This window comes from Caenorhabditis remanei, chromosome I (assembly GCF_010183535.1).
Source record: "Caenorhabditis remanei strain PX506 chromosome I, whole genome shotgun sequence".
NCBI lineage: Eukaryota > Metazoa > Nematoda > Chromadorea > Rhabditida > Rhabditidae > Caenorhabditis > Caenorhabditis remanei.
The window spans coordinates 1,894,936-1,907,077 of record NC_071328.1 but is presented as its reverse complement, the minus strand read 5'-3'; the positions used below and the strand labels follow the sequence as shown (position 1 = coordinate 1,907,077).

At 37.4% G+C, this 12,142-nt stretch overlaps 1 protein-coding gene across 1 annotated transcript; it reads right to left on the bottom strand.

Annotated features, from left to right (window-relative positions):
- Positions 1-507: 507 nt before the first annotated feature.
- On the bottom strand, positions 508-8,629 carry GCK72_000257 (uncharacterized protein; the record flags this gene model as incomplete). The annotated part of the gene is made up of 7 exons (XM_053722367.1): positions 508-687; positions 2,155-2,327; positions 3,739-4,106; positions 4,287-4,426; positions 5,722-6,294; positions 7,329-7,625; positions 8,507-8,629. The coding sequence occupies 7 exons, from the start codon at positions 8,627-8,629 to the stop codon at positions 508-510; spliced, it is 1,854 nt and encodes a 617-aa protein (XP_053591012.1).
- Between the last annotated feature and the right edge of the window lie 3,513 nt (positions 8,630-12,142).

Genomic DNA, 12,142 nt, shown 5'->3' with positions numbered 1-12,142 from the left:
TACACAAGAGATAATGAGCTCCATAGACGGCAGAATAATATGTGTAATATATGAAAATGCTGGGAATGTCTTCCTCCATCTACTTTTCATAAAAATCAATCAAGATCCTGCTTCTTCCAAGTCACCAGATAGCTTAAAGTTACGTCTATAAAGAGAAAACGAGAGATAAAAATCACAGTGAGAGACGCAGACGACGTGCAAATTAATAAAATTTTTCACGTGTAGGAGACCGTGAAAAACCTAATTTTTTGTGTATTTTCGATAGAAAACTCGCGTTTTCCCTCAAAAATCACAATTTTCAGATGTGGGTCTTTTATTGTATAACTTATCTGAAATATGTATTATCACATGAGGTTAATCAATAGGGCGACAAGAATATTTTAAGACAGTTTTAGAGAGGGGGAAAAATCGCAGAAAACGGGGGGTTACACCAATAAGAGAAAAACAAACTAAATATTAAAAAATAAACATATTTTACAAGTAATTTTAGGCCAAATTTCAGCCGTTTTAAATTCTGGCGCACGCTTTGGAGAGCCATTGATATTCTTCCGCTTTTCCAGCTCGTTGGAGGAATTCTCCGACTTCTTTAAGTACACGAGCATGATAGTTGTTGAGCCAGTTGATTTCAGCTCCACTCAGCAGAGATTTGTCGATAATCGACGTTTGGATTGGGACGAGAGTTAGGGGCTGAAAAACAAATTATCTGTCATTTTGGCTGAAAAAGAAGACGAAATTTAATTTTGAACTCGATTTTCAGTGAAAACTGTAATTTTTCGACTGAAAAACTTGTCAAAAAAACTGTTTTCTGGAGAATTTCTAGTCAAAAAGGTGAAGTGTTCTAAAATTTAGAAAAATCACCGTATTTTTCTAATTTTTAGAACACTTTTGACTGTTTCGACTCAAAACTCTTCAAAAAACGGTACATTTTTTCAGTCGAAATACGTCTGACAATCGCAATTTCTATCCTTCAAAAAATCTCAATTTTAACTAGAACAGTGGAATTTGGAGACGTTTTATGGGATTTTTCGCTCAAAATCTGCTGGAAAATTCCACTTTTTGACGAAATTTACTCGATTTGTTAATAGCACGGCACACCCCACTTACAACCGCGCTCTACCGAAACCGCGAGAAAATTGTGTGCGAAATCGAGAGACGCAGAGAAAAAGAGAAATTTTTCAAAGGCATTTCGGTGGAGCGCAGTTGTAAGTTAGCCGCTGTAACAGCGCCCCACCGCAAACGAGAGAGCGTCGGCGAGAGAGACGCAGAGTTCTCTCTGGCGCGAAACAGATTTTCACAGTTTTTGACATATTTTCGCTATTTTTCATAACAATTTATAAAAAAACTTTTGAAACTGGTTAAAAATCGATTTTTAGAGCTGAAAATGTCAGAAAATCCCGATTTTGACAATAAAATTTGTTCAAAAATGCGGTTTTTTGGGGAAACTGGCGTGCCTTTGGCGTGTTTTTAAGTGATTTTCTCATTGAAAACTACACTAAAAATGAGGGTTTTCGTCGACATTCCGGTTAAATCTGAAATAACCGGAAATTTTGACGAAAACCGTCATTTTCAGTGTATTTTCAATGAAAAACTCACATTTTTTCGATTCCGAGGTAGAAACACGCGCCAAAGGCACGCCAGTTTCTGTTAAAAACCGCATTTTTGATGAAAACTGGGGGTTTTTTTTTGGATTTTCTGACATTTTCAGCTCTAAAAATCGATTTTTAACGAGTTTTAGCAGAAAGACCTGGTTTTCAGCACTAAAACCGGCATTTCTAACTCAAAATAAAGCAATTTCGAGAAACGCGCCAAAGGCACGCCAGTTTCTGTTAAAAATCGCATTTTAAAACAATTTTTTGTTGACAAAATCGGGATTTTTCTAAATGTGATTTTTTTTCATTGAAAATACACTAAAATGAGGGTTTTCGTCAGAATTTCGGTTTAAAAAAACCCATGTTCTGCCTGAAAATCTGAAAAAAAAACAGAGATTTGACGTTATTTCACTGGTTTTCATTTTAATTTACCGAAAAAATTATATAAAATAGCGAAAATTTGTCAAAAACTGTGAAAACTCTGCGTCTCTCACCGATAGTTCGCGGTGGGGCGCAGTTGTAATAAGTATTTAAATTTGGCTGAAAAAAGTTCTGAAATCTCTACCTCAAAACCCAAGAAATTCGTTGCACCGGAAGCGACTTGAACCGGAACCGTCTCGTAGCAATTCTCAATTCGAATACCGTATTTATCTTTGAGATAAAATCCCGGTTCTATGGTCAACACTTGACTCGCGTGGAGTTCACCGCCACTTGGAACACTGCGGTGACCGATTCCGACTGAAAAAAATGAATGAGGGGGTACAGAAGATTTGTAGTTATCCGCGTTCGCGAACATGGTTCACAGGGTCAAATTTTGTCCATATGAATTCAAATAATTTTCCCGCGAAACCGGAAGCTCAGTGAAGCGCGTTTGCACACGACTTGGCAGGCTGCCAAGCGAGTCGCCGATCAGCAAAATGCGACCCGCATGCGGGACCTGATAACGTGGAAACAGTAAGACGAACGATAGGGAGTCAAATTTTTCGAATGAAGCTCACTTCTCTTTCATTTTTCTCGCTATTTTCGAGAAAACTTCGCACAAAAAATATCGAAATCATTAAAATAGAGAAAAATACAAATTTTTAATACACAAAAAAATTTTTTGTTGGTTAATTTTTTTGAATTTCGCGCTAATTTTACGCTAATTTTTTTTGGAGCGCAGTTGCTTCATATGGACATTCTGTGACCCTGTGTGGTTTAGCGGAATGTGGCTTTTGAAATGGCGGAAGTCGGAAGGCGGAATAAAATGTGATTTTTAGAAATCGATTTTTGCCTTATTTCGTTTTTTAAATGTGGTTCTTTCTGGCGAAAAGTGGTAGGTTTGCTGATAGGTTACCCGAATTTTCGGACATTTTCTCAGCCTTTTTGGCGGCAAAGCTATAAGTTTTTCTTAAAAATAAAAAATTTAAAACAAATTTGGCGGTACTTGCTTTTTGATCTACTGCGATCTGAAACTCTTGTGCAGTGGAGCGCGTTTGTTTCTATTCAGTATTTTGAATTTTTCCCTCTTTTTTCCAGTTTTTGCACGAAGAAAAGATGATTTATGAAAGAAACTGAGATAATTTGAAGTTGTCTTTCATAAATCATCCTTTCTTCGTGCAAAAAACTGGAGAAAAGTGGGAAAAATTCAATACTGAATAAAAGCAAGCGCGCTCCACTGCACAAGAGTTCCATATCGTAAAAATTCAAGGAGCAAGTACCAGAGTTGCATAGAATTCCGACTTCTTTCGCAGAAATACTTGAAAAAATGGTCGAAAAGGAGAGAAAATTGGCTTTTCTTCATCCAAAACCTAATTTTCCACTGATTTCCGCCAATTTTATAATCTTTTCTCTTGAAGTTTTTGAATATTTTCGAAAAAATCTGATTCCGACTTCCGACTTCCAACTTCCGACTTCCGGGCGTTTTTTCAATTCCGACTTCCGGTTAAGGAAATTCACTTCCTACTTCCGACTTCCGGATAAGGAATTTTCACTTCCATGCAACTCTGGCAAGTACCGCTATTTTTTATAATGATTTGGCACCACCACTGTACGCAAAAAGTTCATGTTCACACGACAAATTGTAACGCCATTATCAATAGAGCGCAGCTGCCATTTCAAAAACCGCCTTCCGCATAACTCCGTTCCCCTCCAGTTAAAATCTTCTTACTAGGTCCTTCATGAACATTCAAATAGTGTCCAACACCATGTCCCGTTCCGTGTTCGAAATCCAATCCAACTCTCCACAAGGCGTCTCTTGTCAGTGTATCCAAACGAGACCCATAGATTCCATCTGGGAATTTCGCCGTCGCCAGATTGATGTGTCCTTTCAAAACGAGAGTATTATGAGTGATGAACTCTTTCGGTGGAGACGTAAACCATACGGTACGTGTCACATCAGTCGTTCCATCCTGATAATGGGCTCCCGAGTCAACGAGATACACCGAAGTGTTCGACGCTTCTCTCTTTCCGTTCTCTCCTTCCGGTTTGTAGTGGGGAAGGGCAGCGTGGTCACCCGCAGCCGATATTGTGTCGAAACTGGAAAATCGGATTGAAATTTCAGATTTTTGGCTGAAAATCACTCGAAAACCCCCACTGAAAGGTTTCAGGTTTAGGAAGAAGCTTGGAAAAATGACGAAAAATCCGAAATTTTCAACAAAATGACGATTTTTAGTGTCAAATTAGACATTTTCCTGCCAAAATCAGTTCGAAACCAACCTCAACGTGACATATTTCTCCTGAAGACTTCTCAAATGATCGATTTTTTCGGCCAATTGGGTTTCCGAGTACGTCTTTCCGGAGACGAGTTCCTTCTCGAGCCAACAAAGGAATTCGACGAGAGCAGCACTGTCACGCAACTGGAATTTCAAGCGATTATTAGATCCAAAATCGCTGTTTTTCGTCATTTTTCTATCGAAATTTGTAATTTTCGTGCGATTTTGGGCAAAAATGTCCCATTTTCAGTAATATTCCATTCAAAATACTTAAAGTATCCATCATATTTTTAAATTGCCTATCAAAAGTCGCTCTTTTTGACGATTTCCATGTCTAAATTTCCAGATCTAAATCGTCTAACTTCCGGCCAAAATTGATCGATTTCAATACATTTATGATCAAAATTGGAGTCAAAAATTGTCAAAACTCGGTGATTCGGAGTCAAATCGAGTTTTATTTTCTAATGAAAATGAGTAACTCAGCTTACAGTGAAAATTCGTGAAATTTCAAGCAATTTTCAGATTCAACACCGCTATTTTTCCTCATTTTCCTGTCAAAATTGATAATTTTCGTGCGATTTTGCGCAAAAATGTCTCATTTTCAACAAATTTTCACTCAAAATCAGAGTTGAGCGGAATTCCGCCTACCGCCTTCCGCTTTCCGCTTTCCGGCAAAAATTTTCCTATTTCCGCCTTCCGCCTTCCGCTATTTTGTGATTTTTTCCGCCTTCCGCCTAGAGAATATCAGATTGAAAAATATGTTTGCCTACTCCAATTTACTGATATTTTTTAACGTTTTTTTGCAGCAAGGCTATCAGTTTTTACCGAAAGAAAACAAAATTTAACCATTTCAAGCAGGTATGTGCCTGGGTGGCGTTGAGCGCCTCGCATTTCTTCAAAGTGTGATAAAAAACCTCGAAAATGCGAAAAGAGAGAGTGTGTAAAAAGGAGAGACGAGATCTGGTCAATCTCGCGCTGATTGGCTGATTGAAAGGGGCGGAGTCTCTCGCTGAACGCTGATTGGTCGCTTGAGATTAAGCATGAGCAATATTCGCATTTTTGCCGTGGCCGAAGCGGAAACTAGTCCCCCTCGCCAAACATCGTCTCTCGATTCTACACACTCTCTCTTTTCGCGTTTTCGCACACTTTTGATTTTCTCAGCGCCCAAAGCGCCTCTATAGGCACATCGCTGATTTCAAGTATTTTTTACAATAAAATAAGGCCGCCTTCCGCCATTTGGCTTTTTTTCATTCCGCCTTCCGCCATTTCAAAAATCGCATTCCGCTCAACTCTGTACTGTAGTTGGTTACTGTAGTTTTCGTGGTGAGATCCAAATAAGTTCAAACAATGGCATGATTATACTTTTTTCATACAGACTGTTATGGCTCAAAATACTCGAAATTTTTCCTAATTTTCTCAACTTTTTCTATCAAACTCACATGACTAACTCTCATCCCCTCCATCTCTCGATGATTCTTAGTGGCTTTTGCCACCTGTGCCAATGACACATCAATCATCGAGTTCTCCTCTCCAAAGATACTTCCAATCGCGTAATTCGTCTCAGGCGTCAGGTAAGCCATATGGGGCTCTCCAGCCTCTTGTTTCGTCTTTAACCAGTCGGCGATCCACGTGTAAACCTCCGCGTATTCATGGATAGACACAGAAGACTCATGGAGATGTTCCCTCGACTCGTTATTCAACTTCTCTCCATCAATAAACAAATGAATCTCTCGCATTCCAATGAATAGATACGAGTAGGCCAACGGATTGAACGGTATGTCGGATCCACGAATATTCAGAAGCCACATGACGTCATCTAGAAGTGTGAACACCGCCGCCGCCGCCTTCTTCGTCTTCATTTTCTCACGGAGCTCGTCGACTTTCTGGGCCGTCGTCTTACCGGCGACCGCCTTATCCAACACTACGACTGGGTGTCCGGCGAGTTTCGGACGGTCCGTCCAGAATGTGTCAACCAGATTTCCGGGGATTGAGACAGGGATTAGGCCAGCCGCCTGGAAATATGGAAAAATGTATACTTTTTTATAGAAAAACTGACAAAAATTCGTCGGAAAATTGTAAATATAATTTGAAAAACGATACTTTCCAGTCTTTTTTCAGGGATTAGTCGTCATTTTTAAACAATTTAAACGACTCCCCTAACAAGAAAATGTAAGAAAATCTTCCAGAACACTTTTAAAAAGATTTTTAATAACAAATCGAGTAATTTCCATCAGAAAGTTGAATTTTCCAGCCGATTTTGAGTGAAAAATCAAATTTTTCGGCTGAAAATTGAGATTTTTCGAAGGATTTAGGGTGAAAAATGCAATTTTCCTGTCGAAAATGACACCCATAAATAGCACTGTTACAGAAAAAAAGAATTTCAAGTCGATTTTGAGTCAAAAATTCAAATTTTTGACTGGGAAACCACTCAAAAGTACTGTTCTCTGAAGAATTTCAAGTTAAAAAGGACAAAAGTGGTGTAAAATGAAATAAATGCGGCAACTTTTTGAATTTCAGAACACTTTTGACTTTTTTGACTCAAAATTCTTCTGAAAACGGTTCTTTTGAGAAGTTTTTCAATCGAAAAATTGTAATTTTCACTCCAATTCGTCTTGCAAATTAAATTTTCCTGTAAAAATGCTATTTCTGGGTGATTTCGTGTCATTTTCGACAGGAAAACTCGATTTTTAACTCTAAATAATTTTGACAATCGCAATTTCTTCACTTTTTAGTGCCGAAAAATCTAATTTTTCATCCTAAATTCGTCAAAAATCTCAATTTTCAGCCGAAACATGAGATTTTTCACTCAAAATCGGCTGGAAAATTCTAACTTTCTGATAAAAATTACTCAATTTGTTATAAGAAAACTCAAAAAAGGGGTTTTTGGTTAAAATACGATTTTCTGAAGGATTTTGAGTTAGAAATCCATTTTTCGAGAAAATGAGTCAAAAAATGTCATTTTTCATGTTTAAAATTCGGATTTTTGCATATTTTCAACAAAAAAAAGAGGTTTTTGACTCGTTTTCACAACTTTTCCACCGTGTACCTTAAGCCGTTTGACAGTTTTCGATCCAAGATCAAACGTGGCAAGTGTCGGATCGAAACCGACGACACTTCCTCTTTCCATCTCTTTAACCAACCAATCGACCACAGTCACCGACTCCGGAATCCCTTGTTTCATCAGTGTCCAGTGGGCGGAGTCTAATTGATTGGCCGCCTGTGTGAAGTACCGTCCGTCTGTCCATAAGAGAGCGTCTTTGTTGGTGACAACGACGTAGGCGTTGGATCCACTGAATCCGGATAGGAATTTCACACGGAAATCATAGTCGGCCAGGTATTCACTCTGAGAAAAAATGGAAATTTCAGAGGGTGACGTCTTGGGGATTCTGAATCCGTTTTCAGATTTTCGCTAGGAATGAAATGAAGCGAGTTACAGAGAGTTTTGTCTGAAAAATGCGAGTTTTCAGAACAAAAACGGTCGTAACTCGGTTCATTTTGATGCTAGACAAATTCTGAAGACAGATTCAGAATCCGCACGACGTCAGCATTCTGAATACGCCATTTTCGTTGAAAATCGGTCAAAATAAAGCTGGGAATTCAGAATCTATCGCTAGAATAAGAAAAATATGGAAATTCCAAAGAAAAATACCTTTAAAAACCCGAAAAATTGCCCCAAAATGCGAATTTTCAGACCAAGAAATTCGGAGGCCGAACTTTTTTCTGTTTGGGTTTCTAGGCCAGCGATCTTTTTTCAAGGCGGAAAGTTCTTTCTCGTCGTCCACGAACTTTCCGCATTGAAAGAAAAGACTGGTGGCCTAGAAATCCAATCAGAAAAAGTTCGGTCATACGCATTTTTTGGACAAAAATTCTAATTTTCGGACATTTTTTCGGGATTTTTTGGGCATTTTCCATTTAGTTTTCACATTTTTCATAATCTAGCAGCAGATTCTGAATTCCCAGCTTTATTCTGACCCATTTTCAATGAAAATGGCGTATTCAGAATGCTGACGTCGTGCGGATTCTGAATCCGTTTTCAGAATTTGTCTAGCGTCAAAATGAACCGAGTTACAACCGTTTTTGTTCTAAAAACTCGCATTTTTCAGACAAAACTCTCTGTAACTCGCTTCATTTCATTCCTAGCGAAAATCTGAAAACGGATTCAGAATCCTCACGACGTAAGCTTCCGATTCATCTGAATTTCAGATAAATATCTGCAAAACCTACATGATGAGCATCGGTACTAGGCAGCAGATACGCTGAAAGTGGTTTATTGGCGGTGAGTGCCAAGACACGTTCCGATGAGAACAATTGTCTCAGTTTCGACAGTTTTTCGACGGCGGCTGACATTTCACCCAGTCTGGAAGTGATAAATGAGTTTTTAAGCTGAAAATGTGCAAAAATGCGAAAAATATGAAAAATTCGATGGAAAATACCCAAAAACCGCGAAAAAATGCCCATTAATGCGGATTTTCAGTCCAAAAAATGCGGTGACCGAACTTTTTCAGTTTGGGTTTCTAGGCCAGCGATCTTTTTTTCAAGACGGAAAGTCCGTTGACGATGTGAAAGAACTTCTCGTCTTGAAAAAAGATCGCTGGCCTAAAAACCCAAACAGGAAAAAGTTCGGCCACCGCATTTTTTGGACTGAAAATTCGCATTTCTGGGCATTTTTTTTGGGATTTTTGGGTATTAATATAGGAATTTTCAAGTTTTCCGAAGACATTTCGCCCAGTTAGTGAAAAATGAGTTTTCTGAGCTGAAAATGTGCAAAAAGTGCAAAAAATATGAAAAATTGCTAAGAAATGCGAATTTTCAGTCCAAAAAATGCGGTGGCCGAACTTTTCTCTGTTTGGGTTTCTAAGCCAGCGTTCTCAGAAAGTTCTTCCCCATTGTAGAGAAAGAGCTTTACGCTTTGACACTGCTGGCCTAGAAACCCAAACCGAAAAAAGTTCGGCCACCGCATTTTTTGTGCTGAAAATTCGATTTTCTGGGCATTTTTTCGGATTTTTTGGGTATAATCATAGAAATTTTCAAGTTTTTCGACGACATTTCGCCCAGTAAGTGAAAAATGAGATTTCTGAGCTAAAAATGTGCGAAAATGTGCAAAAAATGAAAGAAAATCGAAAATTCCTTTGATATTACCCAAAAATCGCGAAAAAATGTCCCAGAAATGCGAATTTTCAGTCCAAATAATGCGGTGGCCGAACTTTTTCTGTTTGGGTTTCTAGGCCAGCGACCTCAAGACGGGAAGCTCATCGCTAAACTGACGGCGGAAGAACTTTTGAGATCGCTGGCCTAGAAACCCAATCGGAAAAAATTCGGCCACCGCATGTTTTGGACTGAAAATTCGATTTTCTGGGCATTTTTTCGGAATTTTTGGGTATAATCATAGGAATTTTCAAGTTTTTTGACGACATTTCGCCCAATACGTGAAAAATGAGTTTTCTGAGCTGAAAATGTGCGAAAAATGTGCAAAACATGCGAAAAATATGAAAAATTCCAGCGTTAACGAACTTTTCGCATTGACACCGCTGGCCTAGAAAACCAAACTGAAAAAGTTCGGCCACCCAGCGTTCTCACAAAGTTCTTCCCCATCGTAAAGAAAGAGCTTTCTGCTTTGACACTGCTGGCCTAGAAACCCAAATAGAAAAAGTTCGGCCACCACATTTTTTGGACTAAAAATTCGCATTTCTGGGCGTTTTTTTCGAGATTTTTGCGTGTTGTTTGGTTAAAAATGATAGAAAATCGAGGTTTTCCGAGAGAAAATGGCTAAAAACTAGAATTTTCTGCCGGAAAAAAGGCGAAAAGCGTCGACAAGTCTAATCGCCGACACTGATAAAGGTAATTATGGACACATTTCTGTGTGTTTGTTCTTATGTTTTATGCGACGAAATAATTTATCAATAAATCGGTTTAAAAGTGTTCAGAAATCAGAAATCAAATGGAAAAATTATTTTTAAGGTGAAAAGTGAGGAAAAATTGAGGAAAATTGGAATTTTTGAAGGAATTCAGGTCAAAAACATGGAAAACACCATTTCTGGAAGTTTTAAACGAGTTTTTAGTCGAGAATAGGTAAAATTAAGCCAAAAATTGTCATTTTTAGAAGAATTTTTATAAAAACTCGAATTTTTTCGTTTTTTCGTCAAAAATGGGAAAATTTCACCACTTTTTAGATTAAAAAGGGGAAGAATGCACCTTCTTAAACGGGTTTTTTTACAAAAAATTGAACAAAAAGGTTTTATTTTCGAAAATTGAAAGGAAAAAAGAATTCTTCGAAAATTTTTGAAAGGGAAGGTTTTTGAAGGAGAAATTTCATATTTTCATGAAAATTTTCAGATAAAATTGATCGAAAATAGTACAAAAACATTTTTAAAACTGTAATTTTGATGGTTTTGACCAGAAAAAACTATTTTTTTGAAAAAGCGATGTTTTTTTTTTTAAATTTTGTGAAAAAGGACGTTTTTGACACGAAATTGATAAAATTCACGATTTTTCGGCTTTTAAATCATACATTTTTGCCAAAATTACAGTTCGGAAATTGACAAGAAATCTATTTTTGGTAATTTTAATGAGAAAAAAAGTTTTTTTTCAGTCAACTTGAATTTCAATAAGATTTGAAGGGTTTTCTCATGGAAAATTAATGACAAACTTGGTGGAAAACCATTTTCCCAAAGAAAACAAAATTTTTCCTTTTTTTCAACTGAAAAACATCGAAAAACTCGAATTTCCGGCTATTTTTACATGTAAAAGAGTCAAAATTCCATTGAAAATCAAGATTTTCACTTAAAAAACATGGAAAAAAGAGTTTTCACTGTCAAAATAGCAATTTTCTAGCGATAAAAATGAAAATAAATGAATTTTGATGAAAACTGGAAATAATGCAAGCGCGCTCTAATGAGAACACTCAATTAGCGGGAGTTTGAAATAAAGAAGTGGATTTCCGCGGTAATTTGGGTAATTAGAGGGTATTTAAATGTTTGTTAGCAAGTTTTTTACGTAACAAAGTGAAAAAATGCTCAAAAACTCGAAAAATCTCTTAAAACATTGTAAAAATCCTCGGAAAATTGGGTTTTCAGAAGTTTTTAGTTAAAAAACGGTAATTTGTTAATTACTCACCCAATTAGTGTAGACAATATGAAAAATATGCAGATTCTCATATTCAGAGTCTTGATTATTGATTTTCTTCTGGATTTTTCACACGGGCGGTACAGTGGAAGATAAGTGGCGTGATGATCAGAGAGGTCACGTCAAAGTAATAATCTGAAACGCTGAAATGTTGTCATTTGAAAAAAAAAATCGAACGGAACTGAGAAAAAATAGGTCAATGCTCGTTTCCTTGTTTGTTAGGGGATTCGTCTGCCCCTGATTAACACAAAATACACGAAAACAAATAAACGCTTTACAAGGCAAGTACACTTCGGTATGTCTGTCTGTCTGTCTGTACATTGGTCTTGTTTGTCCAGATGTCCATATTTTTGTACTGAAAATTTGCTATCATTTAAGCTAAAAACTACTGAAAAACACTAAAAACTAAAAAAGTTAGAGAATTTCGAAACTTTTCGAAAATCTTGACCGTTCATAACTTGCTCCGTTTTTATTTGTGCAGTCTGAAAACTAAATTTCTGAATTCAGCTCTTCAAGACGGTTCGAATGAATATAATCATGACTCAACTATGAAAACTGAACGCGGTGGCCTAGAAACCCAAAACTAGGCCACCAAACCAAAACCAGTAGAATCAGCTAGTCGAGAGCTTTCAAATGAGTATAATCATGATAGGGAATTGACGCAAATGTGGGTCTCGCCACGCTTTTCAGGGTTACTGTAGTTTTCGTGGTGAGACCCAAATTGGTTCAAACCGTGGC